The sequence below is a fragment of the Balaenoptera acutorostrata genome, chromosome 2, assembly GCF_949987535.1.
Source record: "Balaenoptera acutorostrata chromosome 2, mBalAcu1.1, whole genome shotgun sequence".
Classification (NCBI taxonomy): Eukaryota; Metazoa; Chordata; class Mammalia; order Artiodactyla; family Balaenopteridae; genus Balaenoptera; species Balaenoptera acutorostrata.
Genome location: NC_080065.1, coordinates 173245689 through 173268139, shown reverse-complemented (window position 1 = coordinate 173268139; position 22451 = coordinate 173245689). Strand labels below are relative to the sequence as shown.

General features: G+C 63.4%; 2 protein-coding genes across 10 annotated transcripts; one reads left to right on the top strand and one right to left on the bottom strand.

Moving 5' to 3' along the window:
* Positions 1–435: 435 nt before the first annotated feature.
* Positions 436–16746, top strand: SSBP4 (single stranded DNA binding protein 4). Of its 9 annotated transcripts, XM_057540704.1 has the most exons (17): positions 462–844; positions 8869–8941; positions 9306–9367; positions 9455–9539; positions 12953–13042; positions 13774–13833; positions 13918–13987; positions 14147–14214; positions 14299–14366; positions 14696–14741; positions 14839–14874; positions 14971–15025; positions 15109–15179; positions 15258–15336; positions 15715–15743; positions 15897–16004; positions 16376–16746. In XM_057540704.1, exons 1-17 carry the CDS (start codon positions 786–788, stop codon positions 16403–16405), a joined length of 1089 nt encoding a protein of 362 aa, XP_057396687.1. In that variant the 5' UTR covers positions 462–785; the 3' UTR covers positions 16406–16746. The 9 variants fall into 9 exon arrangements, with proteins under 9 accessions (XP_057396686.1, XP_057396682.1, XP_057396680.1 ...); XM_057540697.1 differs by having other exon boundaries at positions 450–844; positions 14839–15025; positions 15897–16120; XM_057540700.1 differs by having other exon boundaries at positions 455–844; positions 14839–15025.
* A 231-nt stretch (positions 16747–16977) lies between these two features.
* On the bottom strand, positions 16978–20381 carry ISYNA1 (inositol-3-phosphate synthase 1). The gene is made up of 11 exons (XM_057540695.1): positions 20174–20381; positions 19939–20067; positions 19627–19788; positions 19127–19259; positions 18838–19031; positions 18492–18641; positions 18194–18409; positions 17919–18083; positions 17701–17814; positions 17410–17627; positions 16978–17284 (listed from the first exon to the last, which is right to left on the bottom strand). Exons 2-11 carry the CDS (start codon positions 20056–20058, stop codon positions 17083–17085), a joined length of 1674 nt encoding a protein of 557 aa, XP_057396678.1. The 5' UTR covers positions 20059–20067; positions 20174–20381; the 3' UTR covers positions 16978–17082.
* Between the last annotated feature and the right edge of the window lie 2070 nt (positions 20382–22451).

Genomic DNA, 22451 nt, shown 5'->3' with positions numbered 1-22451 from the left:
AGCGTCGAGTGTGTTTCAATGTTCTGTAACAGCCACTATTTGAGCTGTGTATACCTGCGTGTATGACAGTATATCCCTGGGCAGACTGTGTGTGTGGCGGTTCCCACCCGTGCTGGGCGTGGGTAGCTCTGCGGGGCGATACACCCAGTATAACTGCCTGTAGCTTTACGGGGCTATCAGTAGTTGTTCCAGTAGCTATGCAGACTTATGTGTGCAGAGTCCTGTGTCGGAGAGTGTAGCCGCAACTAAGTGTGTGGCTGTGGTTTTGGGTGTACAATTTGGGTGTATCTGGAAAGTGTGTGTGTAGGCGTGATCAGCTGTGTGCCCCCGGATGGCTGTCCCCAGTCGCACCGAGTATGTGTATGCCCGCGCCCCCTCCCCCCGCGGCGGGCACTGCGCGTGCGCGCCCGGCCCACGGTCCCGGCGGCGGGACCCACCCGCGCTCACGCCATCGCCCCTTTAAGAGCGGCGCCCGCGGGCGACGGGGAGGCGGCGGGCGGGGGCGCGCGCGGCGGGAGGAGGGGGCGCGCGCTTCCCGGAACAGCCCGCGCTGAGGGAAGAGAGGAAGAAAATAAAACCCGCGGCCGGAGCCAAAGCTGGAGCTGCCGCCGCCGCCGTCTCGGCCGTCTGGAGCTCCCCCGCGCGGACGATGCCCGCGATGCCCGCGCGGGGCTCGGGGCGGTGAGGCCCGGGGCGCGGGGTAGCTATGGCGACCGGGAGCGCGGCCCGCGGCGCCGCCTGACAGGTGTGGGGCCCCGGCGGCGGCGGCGGCGGCACGGAGCAGTATGTACGCCAAGGGGGGCAAGGGCTCGGCCGTGCCCTCCGACAGCCAGGCACGAGAGAAGTGAGTCGGTGGTCCGGGACTGTGGGAGACGGGGGCGGGGCTCAGTGGCCGCGCCGCTTCCGTGGCCCTAACGCCGGCGGGCATCGCGTGGGGCACGTGGGTGAGGGGCAGGAGCGAGATTTGAGGGGCGCGCGAGACCAGAGGGGCTGGAGGGTCGCGAGCTACGGGGTAGCTCGCTAGACCCAAGGGGCGTGAGGGGCTTAAGGGGTCGCGAGATTTGAGGGGACGCGCGAGATTCGAGAGGTCGTGAGAGTAGAAGGGCCCCCGGAGACCCGAGGGGGGCGAGATTGCGGGGGCGCACGAGATTCGAGCGGGACTAGAGGGTCGCGAGACCTTCCCGACGGTTGAGCCTTGGGTGTGGGAGGTTGCGAACGCGTGTGCGCGCAGAGTCGCCATTCGTGCCGCTTCCCCCATCCTCTGGGGAAGTTTCCCGGACAGGCAAGACTGGCCGCTCTGGGCGCCTCCCCCCTCCCCCCTCCCCCGCTCCTTACTGAAAGCTTGAGAGACGCGAGAAGGACTTAAGGGGCGCTGGCCCCACCCCTGAAAGGCCACCTGTCCAGCCGGGCCTGGGGCAGCTGGGTGGGGCCCTTGGGGAAGCCGCAGGCTCACAGTCCTGGGGCCCCCACTTGTCCTGGGCATGGCGCTGGGTCGTGGGTAGCAGATGGTCTCAGGCTGGTAGAGGGACAGGTTCCTAACTCCCAGACTCTGCAGTGAGGGGCGGGGGGCGCTCAGAGCTTCTTGGGGTGGGGAGGCAGCTGAGCTCTTGCGCTTGCCTCCTGGCCCTGCCACTTACCTGCCCTGTGGCTTTGGGTGAGGGAGCACTCCGTCTTAGGCTTACTTTCCTATCCTGAGAAATGCAGACATAATAACAGTGCCATCTCTTAGGTTTGGGGAGCGTTTGAAAGGTGCTAGGACGTGTGACTGTCTCACAGCAAGGGCACCCAGCAGTTTGCGATGTTGTTAAAGTGCCAGGGAAAAGAGAAGGCTTCTGATGTCTGATGGCTAATGGCTGATTTGCAGGATCCTAGAAGTCAAGCCACCTAGGGCGGGAAACCAGCTGCTGGAGCAGTTAGGAGGCTGGGTTACTGGGGAGAGGTCCCATGATGACTCTCTTTGAGGGCCAGAGCAGGAGTGAGGACTTGAACGTCTGGGCAGTGAAAAGGAGCCCTGACTATGGGCTCTCTCCTGTCTTTTCTGCCTGGACTGACATTGGGACACCACCTCTCCCCCCAACCCAAGGATGAGTGTCCATTCTGTACCCAGCCTCGGGGTCATTTTGGAGAAGAGATTCTTCTGGCCACAAGATGCTAGACAGATGACTGCCCTTCCAGACCTCTCTTGTCTATCTGCACAGTTATGAGGTTGGGGTCCATTTCCAAGCACCATTAAGCAGGAAGACTTTTTGAAACTGGCACCTGGCTCCTGCCCAGGTTGGAAGCAGGGGGTGTGTAGCCACCCCACTCCTGGGGATCTTGGCACATCTCCAGCCATCCTTGTACCCTGGCTTCTGGGCTCTGGGGGCTACCACTCCCCCAGTGGGAATCGTTCACTTGTTAAGACATGTGCTGGGCTGGGTGTTGGGATGTAGTGGTTGGGAAGCCAGGCCCTGGCCCTGAAGAAGCCCACATCCTAGCTAGGAGGCAAGTGAGTTACTCAGCAAGCCGATGGAAGGATCTGGAGCTATGCTCTGAAAAAAGCAAAATGGGAAAGTGGGCGGTAGTGAAGTGGGAGGAGGTGTGTCAGGTGTGCAGAGACCTGGAGGAAGAGCCGATGGCTGAGGGCACAGCAAGTGCAAAGGCCCTAGGGTGAGGCCAGGCCAAAGAGCTGGAGCTGGTGCCCAGGGCGGGGATGTGCTGTGGGGGCCAGAGAGGCTTGTGTTCGAAAGTACAATCCAGCTCCTTTGTGGAGTGGGGCTTATTGGGGGTCGGGTGAAGGTAGAGGGCCAGGAGACCTGGGGGAGGCAGGCACAGTTATCTGGGAGACAGCTAATGGTGGCAGCTTAGGGGGTGGCCATGGAGATAAGAGAAGGGAGGAAATAGGTTTGAGCTGGGGTGGTGGTGTTTGGAGTTGCGTTTCAATCCCACTAGACAGTCCAGGAGAGATTTTGATTCTTTGAACCCGGCCTCGGCTCTTGGCTAGGGGTGGAAGAGGGGGTTATCTGAATTCTTGGCCAGAGCCATCCTGCGCTCATCCATTTCTTGTCGAGAGGGTCCTGTAGCAGCGTTGGCTTGGAGACGAGGTTCTGCCGCTAAAGAAAGTTTGGAAAACACCAGATGGTGGCATCCACTTCACTGACGGGGATGCCAGGCCCTGGAGAGGAAGGACCCTGCTGAAGACTCAGGTTCTGGGGCACAGGAGAGCTCTCAGACGCTTGGGGCTGATACACTAGAGAGGCGGGCTAGTTGCTCTGAGCCTCAGTTTCCCCTCTGAAACGCGGACAGCCGGCCTTGCAGGATTCTCACGAGGACTGGGGGAGAGGCTGCAGATAGAGCACCCCTCACAGGCAGCCACCGATCATGCCACTTCCTGTCTCTGGGCCTTGGTTTCCTCTTCCGTGAAATGGGGTGAAGGGGGTTCCACTGCTCGACTCTCCAGGACTGTTTTTTCCTCCCTAATCTCACTCTCCTGACTCCTCCTGCCCTTCCTCTTTTTCCTTCCTGGGCCCCTGTCCTGAGCCCCCTCTGGCTCCCCATCTCAGCACTAGGTCTGGGCTAGCCTGTCCCAGAAATGGACTTAGCGCCTGCTGGGTACACAGATGGTGGGTCCCTCCTCTTGGGGGCTCACAGCAAACCGTGGTGACTGCTGGGTCCAGGGAATACAGGGAAGGGATGGCAGGGTGGGCGAGAAGGAGGCTGGGGTCTGAGTGGGCTGCCTGCAGGAAGACACAGCCTCTCCTTGTGTAAATGATGAACACTCCAACCTACAGGGAGACCCCGAGATCACTTCCCACCCAGAACTAACTAGCGCTTGCATTCGGTCACTGGTTTCAGGTCTCTTTAAATAAGATGAAGGTGACAGGGACAGTTGAAGGCCCCTGTGTCCCCTTTGCATCCCTTCCCCCTTCCAGCCCCAGAGGCTGTGCTGTCCTAAGTTGAGGGGAGAGATCTAAATGTTTGCATCGTGTGTGTATATCCTTGAACACTAAGTGCCGCCACGTGGGTTTAGAATAGTTCCGTAAGTGATGGTCACTGTCAGTGTCACTGGGCGTCTTGTGTTTTTCTCCCAGGATTAGTTTTGTTTTTGTTTTTTTTTTCAGATTTATTTAGTACTTTTTTTTTTTTTTTTTTGGCTGCGTCGGGTCTTAGTTGTGGCACACGGGATCTTCGTTGAGGCATGCAGATTCTTTCGTTGCGGCACGCGGGCTTCTCTTTAGTTGTGGCAGCGGGTTTTCTCTCTGTAGTTGTGGCATGTGGGCTCCAGGGCGTGTGGGCTCTGTAGGTTGCAGCACGCAGGCTCTCTCGTTGAGGTGCATGAGCTCAGTAGTTGTGGCACGCGTGCCTAGTTGCCCAGCGGCATGTGGGATCTTAGTTCCCTGACCAGGGACGGAACCCGCGTCCCCTGCATTGGAAGGCATATTCTCTATCACTGGACCACCAGGAAAGTCCCCAGGGTTAGTTCTGATATGGACACATGGCCTCAGGTAGTTTGTTCATTATCCCAGCAGGCAAGGGACTCACCATGTGTCTGTCCCATCCCTAGCTGGGCTTCCAGGTGCCCGTGCCCGTGGGCATCCTTGTTGGAGGTGCGTGCATGGGTAAGAGGTTCTTGAGAAAGGAGCCCCCGAACTGAGTCCTGGAGGCTGAGCAGAGCCGGTGGACACAGGGGAGCTTACTGGGAAGGTCTTGAGGCAGTATCTGAGGGGCAAATGCTGGGATGGAATTTGTTAGTGGGGGCTGCTGGGTAGGAGAAAGGCTGCAAGGGGCAAATGTGGAGGCTTCCAGGAGGCTGGTGAGGAGGGTGGCCACCACCCTGGCTCTTAAGAGCTGAAGGCCCTGGCCATGAGGGTGGCAGAGGGGAGGGAGGGAATGTGTGGGCAGGAGAGTCCCTTAGGGGCATCGGTGGGACCTTGTGATGGATTAGATGGGGGTGAGGGGGTGACACACGGCCTTGAGTAGAGAGGGCTTCTCCCAGCCCCCAGCAGCATGTGCCTCCAGGGGCTTTAAGGGGGAGGGGGAGCCGGGAAGGGAGCACCTCTTACCTTAATTCTTGGTTATTATGGTAATTCTTGATGATGAAGGTAGTACTGCTGCGTTTTAGTCCAGGAGGCTCCAGTACCCCATTCTGTCACCACTTCCCTGTGCAGCTGCAGCTTCTCCCCATGAGCACTCCAGGTCCGGGCACCCTGTATCCTCCAGGTCACCGTTCCTTCTGGAGGGAGGGCCCCCGGTGCACCCCACACTCCCTCCCATCTCCTGCCATCTTGCAGCGGGAGCCCCTCTGATGGATGCGCTCTTCATTCTGCAGGTCATTTGCTGACCAGGGCTGGGGTGGGACCAGGATTTGGATCTAGAGCCCAGGCCCTTTCCCACAACCCAGCTCAGGGCCTAGACAGTGACCTGCAAGCCAGAAGCCCTCCCTGAGTGGCGGGCCCTGGAGGTCCCGAAACAACCTGACCAGATGTCCAGGCTTCAAAAGTTTTCACTGAAAACAAACAAACAAAGCTGCTCACAGTTCTCTGAGACTTGATCTTGATAAAAATTAAAGTACCAGCATATAAGAGAAATCAAGCAAAACTGAAAACCTTCTCTGGCTTCTCTTTGCTCTTGGGATAAAACCCCAAATCCTTAACATCAGAATAGTAAGTAAATGCTGACCTTCATAAGTGCCTACTGGACATTCCGGGAGCGAGGGGGTTCAGGGTTGGTTTGTTCATTCACTGGGGTGGCTGGGGGCCCAGGATGCCCAGCGCTGTGTAAGCTCAGTAGTGAGACGAAGTCCCCGCCCTCCCAAAGCTACATCCAGTGGGGGCTGCAGGCAGTAAGCAGAGGGCCTTGTGTCAAATGGAGATAAATATGATGGGGGGCAAGTGGAGAATGGAGCAGGGCTGCCGTTAGAAGTGATAGGGAAGCCTCTGCCCCGTGACTTTGGAGCCATGAGGGTCTCTAGCAGAAGTGTCTCAGGCAGGGAAATGGCTTGTGCAAAGGCCCTGGGGTGGAGAGGTAGAGAGTGGCCAATGTGTGTGGGAGGCACTGGAGGGTCTGAGTGAGGAGTGCTGGTGGGGAGGGGAGGAAGCAGCCCCAGGAGGGGCCCTGTTGAAATCCAGGTAAGTGATAGTGGTGGCTTGGACCAAGTGTGTGCTGAGGAAGGAAGGGAGAAGGCTCAGAATCAGGAGAGAGAGTGCTTTTTCCTTAAGTTTTTCCCCTAAATTCAATAAATGTAGTGATCTCTGGGGAACAGCTAGGTGGATCTTCACACTTGCGCCGCACCTATGTGAGTCAAGACCACCCAGGTCAGGGAACAGGAGGGGAAGGAGAGGAAGAAGATGGGGTGGGGCTGGGCCTTTAAGATGTCAAGTGGACGGCAGACCCTGAGTTTTGGGGGAGGCCAGGTTGGAGCAACCCTGTGGGCAGCTGCACCATGTCAGTCATCAACATCAAAGCAGGAGGGGAGGCCACCCAGGGAGAAGAGAGGAGAGCTGGGGCAGGGCGGGAGGAGGGAGGAGAGCGGGCAGTGGTGGGCTCCGGGACCTGCATCCTGGGTCCGATGCCACCCCTGGACAGTGGAGGGTGAGAGGTGATGGAGAGGGACCCGATGTGCTGGCAGCATAGAGCCCTTGGTGGCCTTAGTGGGAGCCAACATGTTCTTCAGGAGGCTCCCTTCTGGGCAGCCTACCTGGATCCCCCCACTCCGTCTTGCTCCCTGTCTCTGGGCACCTCATTCCCTGCACTGTTCCCCAAGGTGGCCGGGGCCAGCTGGATCTCTTCAAACCTCTCTATTTGCCTGGAGGGTTGGTTGGTGAGCAGGCTGGGGCTGCTCAGGTCTCCTCCGGCCCCACTGACTTTTCATGTTCATTTCTTCACTGATGGACTCGGGCCTGGTAGATGCAGGCCACTCGTGAAGGCTCAGGAAGCCTCTAGAAAGGGAGGGGGATCCCAGGAGTGAGTTGGACAGGTGAGCCTGGAGGCTGGGGGATGAGGAAGACCACTGGGCTGGAGAAGGGTGGATGCTGGATACTGCCGGGGTGTGATGTTGGAACCTGGGGGCGCCTGGGCTGGAGGCGCTGCTGAGAGGGGTGTGATGACGAGGCAGGAACCTTGGCCAGTCTTGGGGGAGACCCATGCTCAGAACTATGTGAGCCCCACAAATCCTACCCCTCTGTGCCCTGTTTCTGTTTCTCCGGTGGCTGTCACAGCTCGCGTGGTGTAATGTGAGCTGTGGACATACCTTGCCCTGGTTCAGCTGCCCACCCGGACTCCCTAATGTCCCCCCTTGTACTTCTGTAGCACACACTACCTTCTACCCCACCAGATGACTTACCTCCTCCTTTATATTTTTGCTCCTCCGTCTCTCCCTGTGAGCAGGTAGCCTCCAGGGAGACAGGGGTCTGTTGTGTTCACTGCTCAAGGAGGTGAATGTTTGTTGAATGAATGACTGAAAGAACGGATAGATAGATGAAGGAAGGAAGAGGGTCCAGGGCAAGGGCAGAAGCCGTGGGGTGGGGCCTGGGACAGAAGGACTAGAACTGCCTTGGTGAGGTTTGAGCTGGAGCTGGGGGCGGGGGTGCTCTGCAGAGGGGGCTGGGATGTGAGGATTGAGCAGCCTGGCTGGGAAGGGTGAGAGAAAGCAGGAGCATGAGTCAAAGCAAGGTTATTTCAGGATGGGGCCATCAGCCAGGGGAGGGAGGCCAGCTGAGCGGGGAGGCATCTGGAAGGGCCTACAGCTTTCACCGGAGCAGCCTCAGGCCGGCTCTTGGGGAGCCCCCGGTCTTAGATCCAGACTCCCCTCGGTCCACCTGGGGCCTGGCTGGGGAGTAGGAAGACCCTGGAGGTGCCCGGAGGGGCCGGTACTGGTAGAGTGGGGGCTGGGGAATGGGTGACCCTAGCGGGTGGGGAATTGTCCCTCTGCTGGCAGGTGTGGAAGACAGATTGGGGGATGGTGGAGGCCAAGAATGGAAAGGCCTGGAAGGCAATGTGGATGGTCCGGCCTCCCTGTGTGGGCCCACAGATGGTGTTGCTGGTTGGAGCGTGGCCTGTGCTCTTGGGGTGGGCAGTGGCCGAGTTGGTGTGTCCAGGGGTACTGGGCACTGTGGGCATTTGGACAGGGTCGTGCCGTGGCAGCTGAGTGGCACTGCTGGCCCTACCTCCCATTTCCCCAGACTCCCCCCTGGGGGGCTGGTATGGATATGTCATAGCCACCACTGGTGGATGGGAACTGATCCTGAGGAAAAGGATGGGGTCTAGGGAAACCTGGAGGGGGAAGACCTCGGGTCAGAGAGCCCCTTTTCTTCCTTGGCAGGCGAGGCTGGGAGTGAGTTAGGCGCTGGGCCCTGGCCATATGGCCTAGGGTGCCTGCTGGGAGACCCCACCCAGAGCACAATCTAGAGTGAAGCCCAGGAGCCCTTTCTCCAAGGAGAGGAACTCCCTGGGGCCAAGGCTGCTATAAGGTCTCAGCATTGGCAGGCTGGGGCCAGGACTTGGTCCATCAGGGGGTGTTGAACTGAGCAGAATTTGGCCTGGAGGTGGGGGCTGGGGACTGCTAGGAGTGCTGCCTAGAGGAGGAGCCTGCAGGCTGTGTGTTGATGGATGTGTAGGAGTTGGCCAGGCTGAGCAACTGGTGAGGAGGCCATCTCTTCTGAGGGGTGGGGGAGGTGGGGCAAGGGGGGGACCAGCAGAGGGAAGTGAGTGAGGCTGGCAGTAGGTGGTAGGTACAATGAGGGGCTCACTGTGGGCCCCTGCCCTTCTCCACCTTCCCACCAGAGGGCAGGTGCCTCGCCTTAAAGCCCCTCCCAGGGACCCTCGGGGCGGAGCTTTGGGTCTGGCCCGGGCCTCCTGAGAGCCTGAGCCGGCCCCCACCCCTCCCTGCAGGTTGGCGCTGTACGTGTATGAGTACCTGCTGCACGTTGGTGCCCAGAAGTCAGCCCAGACCTTTCTGTCCGAGGTAAGCTGGCCTGGCCAGGCAGGGCCCCCACAGCCAGCCCCTTCCCTGGCACCCACACCCTGGGGTCCCCCCTTTTTTATCAGGTCTCCGTGGTGGGGTTGGGTTGTGCCCTGGGAACTGAGGGCTGCGGAGCGGCGGGGCTGGCATCCTGGTGTCTGTCCATCCATCTGAGGATCTGCCTTCCGCTCCTCTGTCCCTCTCCTCACCAAGCTGTCCCCCTCCTGGCTCCCTTGCTCTGATCTGCTGGTTTCCTGCCCCGGTGTTTCCTGGGCCCCAGGGTTAGGTTGGGCCTGCCTTTTGGGAGGGGAAGGGGTCAGACAGGACCAGGCCGTTAGCCCTCACCTTCCTTCCCTCTCCCCCGCAGATCCGATGGGAGAAGAACATTACGCTGGGGGAGCCCCCGGGCTTCCTGCATTCCTGGTGGTGGTGCGCGCAAGGCTGGTGTGGGTGGGACATGGGGGGGGGGCTGGGGGGGTGCGTGGGGAAACCATCGTCCCCCCCTGCCGCCCACAGCGTGTTCTGGGACTTGTACTGTGCAGCGCCCGACCGCAGAGAGGCGTGCGAGCACTCGAGTGAAGCCAAGGCCTTCCAGGACTACGTGAGTCCCCGCCCCGGGGGCTGGGACCAGGGCTCACGGGTGTGGGCAAGGGCCTGTGGTCTTGGGGGGCTGCACGGCCCGAATCTGGCTCAGGTGGGCTAGTGGGCCAGACTGTGGGGTTTGACCTGAGATCATGGCTTCTGTGGGGTCCCTCTGCCCCCCACTGCACCCAACTCCTGAAGGTCCCCATGAGCCCCATACCCTCCCGAGGCCAGCCCCTCCTTTGCTCCCCCTCACGTGAACCCCATGTGGAACCAGGTAGACAGAACCACAGCTCCTGCCTGCCTGGCTGCCCAGCTCCGTGTATGCGGGGCGGGACGGGGCAGCCACCACTGCTTGTCCCCTCCCACCCCAGCCTTTCCAAGCCTTCTGGGGTGGGGGCCCAGGCAGGGGTGCTGGGGGAAGGCTAACTGCCCGTGCACCCTGGAGCAGGAGAGGCCGAGCACTTGGCAGATCTCCCAACCTTGCTCTGCGACTGGGGCTGCTGACTTCACGTCTTTGGCCTCAGTTTCGTACAAGTTGAGTGGGAGTCAGAGGACTGTCCCGAGAGGAGGGTGGGTAACATGAGGGGGCGGGAGGCACCTTGTTGTCTTGGGGAGATGGCAGCCCCCTGCCTTTAACTTCTTCACCCTGGCCCGTGGGGATTGGCCACCTGGCCCCTGAGAGAGGTTCCCCCTGCCCTCCCCCCTCCCTCGCAACCACTCTTCCTGCAGCGGGCGCCTTCACATCCTGAGCCCTCTGCTCTGCTGTGCCCCTCAGGGCCTGGCTGTTCCCCGCCCTCAGCGGTTAGTCTGGGTCGCACACCACGCACCGCCTCGCAACAGAGAGGCCCCCCTGTGGAGGCGTGCAGGCCTCTGCAGGGCCAGGGTGCAGCCCGAGAAGGCTGGGGTTCACCATGTCCCTGAAGACGCCCCATGCACGCTGTATGCGCATTTATGGGAGCCTAGGTCGCTGCTGTTCACCCCCATCAGGTCCCACTATTCATGTTGTGGTCCCGCCAGAACTGGGGTAACAGAAGTGTGTGGAGCTGTGTGCGTGCGTGACTCCGCGTGGGCCCGTCTCTCTCTCCCCAGTGTAGCCCCCAGCTCCTCCCGTTGCCTCTCGCGGGCCCCTAGAGCTGTTTCCCCTCCCGGGCTGCGCAGCCCTCCCCTCTCCGCGCCTGGCTTCGTCCCCGCCCCCGAGCCTGGCGCCTCCGGGGAGGGGAGAGGGGAGGGGAGAGCGCGGTCTCCCAGCGGAATGAGCGCGCTTCCTGGGGCGCGCTGCTGGTTACCATGGCAGCGGGGCGCGTCAGGGGAGGGGGGTGGCGCCCCGTCCCTGGGGTGACAGGGTTCCTGTGTCAGCAGACTGAAGCCAGCTACACGTTCTGCCCCACCTCCGCACTTACTGGGGGTGGGGTGAAGGGGCGTCCTGCCGCCTCTCCCTCGCAGTCGGGGCTCCCTCCTCCCGCCCTCCGCCCTCTGAGGGGGCTCAGTCAGAGCCTCCCGGCTGGGGGCCAACCTCAGCATCTCCAGGAAACGCAAGCGCGCCCAGCCTGTTGTTATGGCAACGCAGGCCAGGCTGGCGCCTCCGGGGGTGGTTGATTGACTTGGGGGGTCCAGCTCAGGTCACCCGACCGGGAGGGTGGGCCCTACCCCCCACCCCCCCGAACCTGGATTAACCCTTCAAGGCCTAGAGTTGGGGAGCCCCATCTTCTCCCCGCCCCCACACCTCACGGTCTGGAGCAGCAGCCACCCGCACCACCACCCTCCCCAACCAGGAAATGCTCTGGCGCCTGCTGCGGCTCAAAAGGGGGGCTGCCCTCCTGCCCTCTGTAAGAGTTGGGGAGGAGTGGACAGACCCAGGGCTCAGAGCTGTTTCCCTCCAGCCACTGAGGCCGGCGCCAGCGAGAGTAGCTGCTCTAAGCCATCGTGTTGTGTTTGTGGGAGAGGGTGAGGTGGAGGGCAGGGGTGACCCAGCATTTTGGAGAGGGGCTGAGAGCTTCGTCCCCCCCCCCGCACCCCCGGGGTCGCTTGGGTTTTCAAAGATTTGTGCTGGGCCCTGGGAGTGCTCCCACTGGTATCCTCCCAGCTTGGGCCTGGGTAGAAATCCATTAGAGGCTGACCTTTGAGAAGGAGCAAGAAGGGGGCAGGTGTCAGTCCCCAAAGGGAAGGGTGTGACTCCAGGGGCCCTGCTCCGACCCAGACAAGGGGCCCCTTTCCCCACTGCTGTAGGGCAGGATGCGCTGTGTGACCATGGGCTAAGTGCTTAACTCTTCGGAACCCAAGTGGCTGCAGTTCCACAAATTCCTGAGTGTCCCTGTGTGCTGGCTTGTGCCAGCTGCAGGGACAGCAGTGACCCAGACAGACCAGCCTCTTCCTTTTGGGGCCTGGAGGCAGAGGGGGAAGGGCAGATGATGCAGAGACAAGAGTCAAGGGGCCTTAAGAGAAGTGCTCTACTCAGTGCCTGCAGTGTCTTCCCCCTTCCCTATCCTTTTGATGTGTCTCCTCAGCCCTAAAGACTAGGCCTCTATCTCCCCCTTTCCCCCTGCTCTGTGGGCCCCAAAGGCAGACAAGCCTGGGACTTGGAACCGACCAGAGGAAGTGGCCTGTCAGCCTGTCCCCCTGCCAACTCTGGGCCTGCCACCAGCATCTCCACCCTTGGCAGACATGGGAACTCCCCTCTCAGGCACCCGGTCTTCTCCCCTCCTCCATCTGAAGAGAGGTTGGGGGCCTGGAGACCCCACTGCAGAGTTCTGCTCTTCCTTCCCCTCCTTCCTGGAGGAGGAGGAGGGGGAGTGGTCTGTACAGTAGCTGCAGGGAGGAGCCCTCTGGGAGGGAGGTTCATCTTGAAACTGTCTATTGATTTTTTTTGTCTGTTGATTTGAGGTGTCTTGGGGGCCCAGCTAAGCTGCCTTCCCAGGCAGGAGGAATCAGGGCTGGTTGGCTTGGGCTGGGAGTGGGGGACTGTGCCCCCACCCATCTGAAGTTAGATTCAGACCAAAAAATAAGCCTGTGCTAGAAGGATGCGGCACACACTGGAGTCCTGGGTGGATGGCATTTTCAGACCCTCAGAATCCTCAGGGTGGGGACATTGGGAGCTGAGGTCCTTGATCACCTGGGCTGTGGGCTCAGCCAGGCTGGGCCCTGATCACCTCCAGGGTCACGGGTTCAGCAAGGAGGCAGAGCCCTTGCCGAGGGCCACCCAGCACATCTGGTTGCTAAGCCAGGGTGGGGACAGGGGCCGCAGCTCTTCCCTCACCTAGAGCCGCCTCCTCCCCTCCCCCCACACCCCCCCCCCCCGCAAATCCTCCCGTGCCTGAGTAGTTGGATGGCTTGGGTTCCTTGTTCCGTGGGGCCAGCTGCTTGAGGAGAGAAGGAAACACTTGGACAGGAAGTGACCTGACTTGGCTCTTGCCATCTCCCCCACCCCTGCAGAGCGCTGCAGCGGCCCCCAGCCCGGTGATGGGGAGCATGGCTCCCAATGATGCAATGGCATCAGGCCCCATGGCACCCGGCTTCTTCCAGGTATAGCCAGGGCTGGGGCTCCCTGTCTCCTGACCCTGGGTGGGCTTGTGTGGGAGGGTGACAGGCAGGGGCAATGAGGGGGTGGGTATGCCCCTGCGGGACTCGGTAGTGCCGGTGAGGGAGGGGCCATCTGGCCTGGCCCCCCCCCCCCCGCTGCGGGAGGGGGCGGGGTCTCTGCACTAGGCCTGCACCTGTGTGTGTCGGGGCGCCTGGGGCCGCACAGCTTGGCTCGCTGAACCACAGGTCCTGCCCATGACCTTCCCCTTAGGGTCCATGCCACCCCCGCCACGTCCCGCAGATGGGGCTAGTTGGCCCACTCTCCTGCCTCCACGGTGTCCCCTCCCCTCCCCTCCCTGGCCAGGCTCCGCAGAGCCACAGGAAACCGTGGAACTTCGGGTGACCTCGCTCCTCGCAACCCACCTGGTTCTGTCCTCCTAGGGCCCCCCCGGCTCCCAGCCTACCCCCACAACCCGAACGCCCCCATGATGGGGCCTCAGGTTCCGGTAAGGACCTGTGGTGCCCTGCCCCCTCGAGCACGCACACCCCTCCCCCTGGCCCTTGGGCCCGTCCCACTGCACTCCCACGCCCCCGGAGCGGCTGGCTGAGGTCTGCCGGCTGGTCTTGGAGGAGGGGGAGTATCCAGGCTGGGGGCCCGGGTGCGGCAGGAAGCGGGTAGCTTTGGGGGCTGAGTAGGTGGGCGGAGGTGCTGATCCCCGGCCCACCTCTTCCAGCCCTTCATGTCACCGCGGTTCCCAGGGGGCCCCCGGCCCACCCTGCGGATGCCGAGTCAGGTGAGAGAGGGATGAGGGGAGGGGGGGGCAGGAATTGGGCCGGGGTGGGGGCACCCACACAGTGCTGCCACTCCCCCTCCGCAGCCTCCCGTGGGCCTACCCGGCTCCCAGCCCCTCCTCCCTGGTGCCATGGACCCCTCCCCACGTGCTCAGGGTGAGTAGGGAAGCTCCCGCTGCTGTCCCCCGCCCCCCGTCAGGATCCCAGAGCCAGTTCCCCGCCGCCCACCGTGCAGGAACACCCCCAACCCCCAGCACAGCGCCTGTCCACACCGGGGAACGGCCGCGGCCTGAGCCCTCTTCCTTCTGCCCCCAGGGCATTCGAGCATGGGCCCGATGCAGAGGGTGACGCCTCCACGGGGCATGACCAGCGTTGGGCCCCAGGTAAGGCCTGGGCCCAGGCGACAGGGGAGCTTCAGGGGCTGCCCTCTCTCGGCTTGCCCTCTCACGGCCCCTTTACCTTCACAGAGCTACGGAAGTGGCATGCGGCCCCCACCCAACTCTCTTGCTGGCCCGGGTTTGCCCACCATGAACATGTAAGGCCCTCAGGAACCCCCGGGAGTGTGCCCATGCGGGCCACCACCCACCTTCATGGGCTGGGTATGCTGGGGCAGACCCCGAAGCCGCACAACAGCCCTGATACTGTTTTTATGCCACTGCTGGGTGGGGAAACAGGCTCAAAGACCAGTGAGTGATGGATGGGGTTGGGATTTGAAGGCTGGCCTGGCATCTGTGCTTGGTTACTTCTCCGCCAACGTCTGCTGCTCTGAGGGCACGTGGGGCAGGCTGGGGGTGTCAGGGATTGTGTGCTGGGGGGCTGTGTACCGCCTGGCTTAGACCCAGGGTCCATCACTGTCTGTTCTAGGGGACCCGGAGTGCGTGGCCCATGGGCCAGCCCCAGTGGCAACTCGGTGAGTGTCGGGACGGCGTGCGGGGGCGGGGGGCGGGGATTAGGAGTGTGCGAGTTGGTAGAGTGGGCGGACTGCTCACAGCTGCCCATCTCCCCAGATCCCCTATTCCTCCTCCTCCCCTGGCAGCTACACGGTGAGTGATGCCGAAGCTGGGACACCCGACCTGGGGGCAGGGGTTGTGGGGTGGCAGTTGGAGGGCTTTTCTCACCTTCTGTGTCTCTGTGTGCAGGGACCCCCAGGAGGAGGTGGGCCCCCTGGAACACCCATCATGCCCAGTCCTGGAGGTACTACAGCCTGGGCGGGGCATAGGGAGGGGTGTGTTTGGGTGAGGCCCTCTCACACCCCACCCCCTCACGTGCTGCTTCAGACTCCACCAACTCCAGTGAGAACATGTACACCATCATGAACCCCATCGGGCCAGGCGCCGGCAGGACTAATGTGAGCTGGGGCTTGTGGGGGTCGGGGTGGGGGCGGAGAGGTGGTGGCCCGAGGCCCAAGCTGCTCCTCTGCCTGCAGTTCCCGCTTGGCCCTGGTCCGGAGGCCCCCATGGCCGCCATGAGTGCGATGGAACCTCACCATGTAAACGGATCCCTGGGTGAGTGGGCGGAGTCCCGGGACACACACCCACACACACGCCTCCGCCCCGCTGCTTCGCGAGCCTCGTGCGCCCCCTGGCGGCCCCCTTCAGTCTCTCCGCCTCTGTGCTCGGCCGGCGTTGGGGGCGCGCCCCGAGCTTCTCTGGGCTCAGTGACTGGGGCTGCGCTGCGGGGAGGGTCCAGTAACTAAACCGGCCGCCGGCACTGACCCACCACCCCCGATCTGGGCCCTCCGCCCGGGACCCCCGGTGGTGCCCCAGTGGGCTGGGCTGAGGGAGGGGGCGCGGCCGCCAGGGAAGTTCGGGAAGGGGTCGGTGGAGCCGGCTTGGCGGCGCAGGCGCGTCTGAGCCGCGTCACCGCCGTCTGTCGGTCCACAGGCTCGGGCGATCTGGACGGGTTGCCGAAGGTGAGGGGGCCGCGCTCCTGCGGGGGGCGGGGGGCGGGGGGCGGGGCTGCGGGGTCGGCCCGCGTGGAGAGGCCTAGTCCTGGTTGGGCCGCGCGGCGGTCGGGGCCTGGCCCGCGGGGCGGGGTGTTCCGCTCTGACCGCGGCCGCCCCCAGAGCTCCCCCGGCGCCGTGGCCGGCCTGAGCAACACCCCGGGCACCCCGCGGGACGACGGCGAGATGGCGGCCGCCGGGACCTTCCTGCACCCGTTCCCGAGCGAAAGCGTAAGCGACTGCGTCGACTCCCCCCCCGCGGCGGCGTCGGGCCGGAGGGGCCTGGCGGGCAGACCCCGGCGGGGCGGCCGGGGGGCCAGAGCAAGACCGTGACCGCGGCGGGCCAGGTGGGGGGGCGGCCGCGGCATCCTTCCCTTCCTCCCGCCTTCCCCCTCCCGAGGCCCGCCCTATCGCCCCGCTCCGCCCACATCCCACCCCAACCCTGGGACCCGCGGCCCAGGGCGGCCTCCTCACGCATCGCCACCTGGTCCCTTTCCATCCCACGTCCACACTGCCCTGTCCCCCCTTCCCCTCGGGGGCGGGTCCCAGCCTAGGCCGGAACTGAGCCGGCCCCCGCGCGCCACCCCCTCGTCTTTCCGCAGTACTCCCCCGGGATGACCATGAGCGTGTGATGGGGCCGCAGCCCCTTGCCCACTGCCGACCTCGGTTTCTGCCCAGCGCCCCTGCCCGGGGCCAAGGTCCAGGGGCTCGGGTGGTCTGCAGGGTGAGGGTCTGAGGTCACACCGCGGGCAACTGGACTCCCGGTCAAGGCTTGGATGGCTGGGGAGCCCCGCGCAAAGGACTCATTCATTTTATAAAAAAACACAAGGACCTCAGAGACGTTCTTTCCTGTATGGGCCCTTCCCGCCATTTCTGTTTTGTCCAGGGGGCTCCTTGGGGGACTTCCTTTCCCCTGGAGAGCAGGGGTGGGCCCCATCAATAAACATAACTCGATTTTGGTTTTTGGCATCTGGACTTGGGTTTCTTCACTTTGGCTTACAGCCACAGCCTGCTTAGCCTAACCTTCAAGGGTTGTGGTTAGGCAGAGCCCCCCTCCCCCCGGGGGTTCTGGAAAGCCCCTGAGAGTTGGGGCAGCAGAGTTTGGAAGGGTAGGTAGAAGTCCACCTGCTGGAAAAGGGAGATGTGGCTGGTATTGGGGGCCGTTAGGGTTAGGTCGCAGGCACCAAGAATCCACAGGTGTGGCTCATAGTGGCACTGGCTTTATTGTCTGTCTTAAGGGGGCCTGGAAGGGTCGGGTGCTGAGGAGCAATGGGGGCAGGAATTACAGGGGAGCTGTATGGCCATGGCCTTAGGTGGTGGGCATCTGGGGTGCCTCAGCCTGTGAGTGCCCATAGGCGTCACCAGTACAGCCATTGGGGGCAGTTGGCGCTGATCCTTTCTTGCAAGGCACGGGGCAGGCGGTGGCCACATGCCCAACTTGCTTGAGGCCAGGGCGCTCCATCTTGTGCTCCAGAAGCATGTGGTTCTGCGGCGGGAGCCCCACGCAGGCCCTGGGAGATGGTCACGGCTCAGCGGGGCCAGACCCCAAGACTGCCCTGCAGTCCCTAGGCCCTGTGCACAGCCCCGCCAGTGGACATCTGGGCCGTAGATGGGGATCCCCAAGGTCGGGGCACACCTGAGGATATTCTCGATGCAGCTGCGCTGGCGGAAGAGCGCGTTGACCACTGGGCTGCCCGGTGGCGCAAGCGGCGCCTTGAAGAGGAAGCCAAGCAGCGACAGAACCGGGTGGAAGCTCTGCGGCTCCGGGTCGATGTCGGTGCAGAAGCTCACACGCTGGCACAGTTCAGTCAGCAGGGCCAGATCCAGCATGATGGGCGCGGCCAGGAGCGAGTCCTGCGGGGCCAGCGGGTCAGGAGGTGGGCCGGGCTGGTGGGCAGCCCCACTCCTGCCCCCTCGTGCCCCGCACCTCGCATGTGTTGTGCAGCACCAGCGTGTTGGTACCGCCCAGCATCAGCTCCGATGTGTACTCATCCAGGGCACGCTTGCTGTCGCCCACGTATGGCACGTACTTGATGACCACCTGGGGGGCGGCACGAGGTCACACGGGTCCCTGCCCTTCTCTGTGGGGAGCACCGCCCCACCCCACCCCACCCCCGCCCCTTGCCACGCCTGCGCCCCACGCACGCAGTGGTCGGGCTCTTCGCCCGGCGAGTATAGCACTGGGTTGCTGTGCACCATGTCGTCCACCACGCTGCTCTTGGACACCTCCTTGGAGCGGAACTGTGGCGGCGCCGACAGGTTCTGCCCGTCGTTGTTGCCCAGGTGGTTGTAGCTCACGATGGACATGGTCTGCGGGGGCAAGGAGACCCGCGGCAGCTGCAGGCCCCGCAGCACACAAGCCCACACCTCGGGGTCCACGCCCCCCATACTGAGCTGAGCAGCCCCCCAGGCCCACACACCTTGAGGCCAGAGCCGATAAGGAAGTCCACGAGCACGGACTTGACCTTGGTCTGCCCCGACTTGAAGTCGTCTCCACCCACAAAGACACGGCGCTGCCATGCAAGCTCGAGGGCACCAGGCACCAGGGTGTTCTGTGGGGACCCATTGAGGAAGGCGCAGCCCTCCAAGATGCTGGCCACGGCAAAGAGGGTGGAGGGCGACACTTCCAGGCCCAGCTGCGGGCAAAGGCGAGCAGTCAGCACAGAAGAGTCCTTGGGGGCTGGCCCTGAGCCTACTCCACCCCTTGGGCGCGCCCACCTGGATGGTGCGCAGCAGGTTCTCAGCGGTGTCATTGAGGCCCGGGACCACTTCGCAGAAGCGCTCCGTGTTCGCTGTCCACAGCACGATGACTTTGTCCAGCCCGGCGCTGGACCGGAAGTCGCGGATGTCCCTACGGATCTGCTCCAGCTGCGGGGGGGAGGGGATGGAGGGGGGGGAGGTTGTACAGGCTCCCCCGACCTCTGGAGGCCTGGGCCACTCAGTTCCCCAAGTGCAAAGTGGGACCTGGACCCTCGGGATGGGAGCATGGGGACAAAAGAGGGGTAACAGGTGGTGGGGAGGGAGGACAAGTGGCAGGGGTAACGGACGCGGGGAGGGGCTGCACCTGCTGCGCGCGCGTGCCCGGGATTACGTTGTCGGCGCGCGCGCTCTGGTTAGCTGCGATGAACTCGGGGATGTAGACGGAGGGCCGCGGGCGCAGGGCCTCCATGTGCGGCCACAGTTGCTCCTGCAGCCCCCAATCCAGTACCTGTGCGCGCCGCATCGCCTCTGCCAGGTTCAGCGACGATATGTCCCAGCCTGGGGGGGGGGACCCTCAAGCTCGGCCCGGCCCCAATCCTGGGCCCCTCTAGGCCCCGCCTCCCACCCCACCCCCGACCCAGGGCCCCGCCCACCGTCGAACACGAGGTCGTCGGGTGCCACCATGGGCAGCAGCGAGCTGAAGGGCACGAACACCTCCTGGCCCTCGGCGTCCAGACCCAGGCTAACAGTGCCCGCCTGCGTCAGCGAGCCGTAGTAGTTGGCCTCCTAGGTTGGGGGGGTGGGCAGACGGGGCTGAGTGAAGGGTGGGCGTGGCGTGGGCCACGAGCTGGCCAGGACCCCTCTCGGCACCCTCAAGCCCCGCCCTACTTTTGGGCACCTCCCCTCGGCGCTCCAAGCCTGGGCGGAAGCCACTCCGCTCCGGAGGTCCCACCCCGAAGCCCTCCCACACCTTAGGCTCCGCCCCCGCAAGACCCCTGAGGAGTTCCCTCCCCCCCGCGGAAGCCCCTCCCCGGAGTCCGCCCGCAGCCAGAAACCCCGCCCACTGCGGGCCCACTCCTCCGTAGAGCCCCTCCCCCTCCGCATGGATTCCTGCGAAGCCTTCTCTCCGACCGAGCCTCGCCCGACCCCCCACCTTGCGGCCGGTGCGCGTGGGCCAGGACAGGCGCAGTCGGTTGGCCAGCACGGCAGCGGTCAGCGTGGAGCCGTTGTTCCCGCCCCAGCCGACGAGCATGACCCCGAGCCGGGGCACCTGCCGGGCGGTCCGGAAGGTGAAGCGCGTGGACGTGGGGTGCACCTGAGGGCGGGCAGCTCGGTGAGCCGCGGGGCCGCAGGCCTCTCCCGCCTCACTGCAGGGCGGGAGTCGCAGACGTTGGGCAATTCCCGCTCCCTCCCGGCTCCCTGGTTCCCCCAGCCCCATGGCCCGCCCAGTCGGTCCCTCGCTTACCTTGAGGACGCCGCCCTCGCGGCTGACGCACGTCGTCCGGTACTCGTAGTGCGCCTCGATGGCCTCGGGGCTGTAGACCACGTCGGGGCTCTCGACCACGAACTCGGTTGCGGCCTCCATCGCGACGAGCTGGGGGCGCGGGGTTGGCAGGAGGTCAGAGGGGACCCGAGAACCGGCCGGGCCAAGCCGACTTCGGTCCCCGGGGAGCCTGCACCCCTCCTGGGGCGGCACTCACCGGCGCGGAGTCGGCTGGCACAGCGGGGGACAGCTAGGGCTCCGGGCGCGCGAACTCCAGAGAAAAGAGCCGCGGCCCCACCCCCGCCCCGCCCCTCGCTCCGCCCGCGCAGGGGAGGAGGGGCGCTCGCGGGGTGGGGGGGAGGGCGCGCACCGGCCGTGGGGCTCGGGTTCGAGGCCCTTCTGCCCGGAGCTTCCGCGGCTATCTGGTCCCCGGCCGTGCAATCACGTGGGCCGCAGCCCCTCCCCGCCCCCCCGCCCCGGCCCTAGCTTGGCGCGTGTGATTCACTTAGGGCCCGCGGCCGCTTATCCCCATTTTACAAAAGAGGACTTTAAGGCTGTAAGTGAGCGCCAGGCCCCAACCACAAGGCAGGCAGGAGGGGGAGCTAGGCTAGGAAGCTCATTCTTTGCGTCGGGGGGACCGGCGGGGGGCGTCTCTGGAGAAACTGAGGCACGGGACACTGAGGCAGAAGACCAAGTCAGGATTCGGATTTCAAAGCGAGACGCTCCTCCAGTCCAGGCTGCCTCCTCCTCCCACTTCCTGAGCAGCAGCACCCACCAGGCACTCCACCCCCACAGGGCTCGCATGGAGCGGGGGTGGCTGCGAGTCCTCGAGTCCTCGGTGTCCTCACCTATAGCAGGAGGGCTTGATAGGGCCGGGCTGGAGTGGGGGCAGGGGGAGAGACTGTTCTGTGGGGAAGGGAGGGAAGGGGATGGGCAGGGCAGAGGCGGCCAGCTGGGAGGAGCTAGGCCTGCACAGCACTGAGCCCCTCTAAGCGCCCAGTGATAAAGGAGCGTGGGAACTCGGCAGGCGGGCGGGGGCGGCTCCCCCAGGAACTTTCCAAAACAAGCGGCCTCCTCCGGCTGGAAAGTTTCCACCACTGGAGCTGGCCCAAAAGGTGGATCGTTGGGAACGTTTGCAGGAAACGGTCAGAGCCTGGCCTTGGGGAGTGGGGGCTCTAAGACTCTGGTCCAGGCTTTGCCGTCAAGGGGACCCAGTGTAGGGGATTCAGAAGTGGACTTGGGGCACTCCCAGCCAGAGGGACCTAAGAGGCAGGGGTGGGCAGGGCAGACTGCTTGGAGGAGGTGGCTGCTGGAAGGGGTCTTGAGATACTCAGACATCTCCTATCAACGATTTGAAGAGCAGCTGCCCAGGCAAAAACCTGGGGGACTGGTTTCAGGGGCAGATGAAAAGGGGCTGGGTGTGAGGGAGAGGGAGGCAGTTTGGGGACCAGGGCAGACCCTCAGGGCTGGGGATAGGGAATTCCTTACAATAAATATTTGGGTTTTGTCCCCGGTTCCTGGCTGGAGATTGAGTTCAGTCACCAATTGCCAAGGGCTTCCCTGGTGGTCCAGTGGTTAGGACTCCACCCTTCCACTGCAGGGGACAAGGGTTAGATCCCTGGTCGCGGAACTAAGATCCCACATGCTGCGCGGTGCGGCCAAAAATTAGAAGAAAAAAAAAAAAATCACCGACGGCCAGCGATTTACTCAATCATGCCTATGTAATGGAACCTCTGTTAAAAAAACCCCTAAACAACAGGATTCGGGGGAACACATGGAGGTGCTGGGAGGGTGGCACACCTGGAGGTCATGGCAGCCCTGTACCATTCCCCACACCCTGCTCTTGGCTTCTCCTCCATTCAGCTGTTGAAGTGTTTTCCTCAGCACTGTGAGCCATTCTAGCAACTCACCAAACCTCTGAGGGGGCGGGAGGGAACCCCTGATTTATAGCGGGTTGGTCAGAAGTCTGGGTGGCCAGGGACTTGTGGCAGGTGTCCGAAGTGGGGGCCTGAGCCCCTTCACCTGTGGCGTCTGATGCCAGACCTGGTAATGGAACTGTTGGACCTCCAGTTGGTGTCGGAGAATCTGCGAGGCTGCGCCTTCAGGCCATGTGTGACAGTAATGGGTACAGAAAGGTCCCCAAAGACCCAGCCCTGGGAAACCCCAGCACTCACAGGACAACCTGTGGGAGGTGCTGGCAGGAGGGTGGTGGGGGCAGAACGGACCCGGGCAGGATCCCTGGAGGGTCAGTGTTGGGGCAGCTGGGAGGGACGTGGCTGCTTTGATTCCAAGCCGTCAGTTGGTGCTGTAAGGCCATTGTGGGGACCGCCTAGGTGTGTGACACGGGGTGAGTGTGCTGCCTGGGGGTGAGCAGTGAGCGACTGGAGACCCCCGATCCCACCAGACCGCAGGCTTCCGAGGGCAAGGGCAGAGCTGTCGAGGTCACTGCTGAGTGCCAGCGCCCGGATGGAGCCCGGTGCACAGGAGGGGCCGCA

Bases quoted from the DNA above. Each gene is read 5' to 3' on its own strand.
- SSBP4 (XM_057540697.1), top strand. From the start codon at position 786: ATGTACGCCAAGGGGGGCAAGGGCTCGGCCGTGCCCTCCGACAGCCAG. The intron at 8,942-9,305 runs GTAAGCTGGCCT...TCTCCCCCGCAG, and splicing joins CCCAGACCTTTCTGTCCGAG to ATCCGATGGGAGAAGAACAT. The intron at 15,337-15,714 runs GTGAGTGGGCGG...GTCGGTCCACAG, and splicing joins CCATGTAAACGGATCCCTGG to GCTCGGGCGATCTGGACGGG.
- ISYNA1 (XM_057540695.1), bottom strand. From the start codon at position 20,058: ATGGAGGCCGCAACCGAGTTCGTGGTCGAGAGCCCCGACGTGGTCTAC. The intron at 19,032-19,126 runs GTGGGCGGGGCC...CCCCCCCCCCAG, and splicing joins CGACGACCTCGTGTTCGACG to GCTGGGACATATCGTCGCTG. The intron at 17,815-17,918 runs GTGCGTGGGGCG...GCCGCCCCCCAG, and splicing joins GCGAAGAGCCCGACCACTGC to GTGGTCATCAAGTACGTGCC.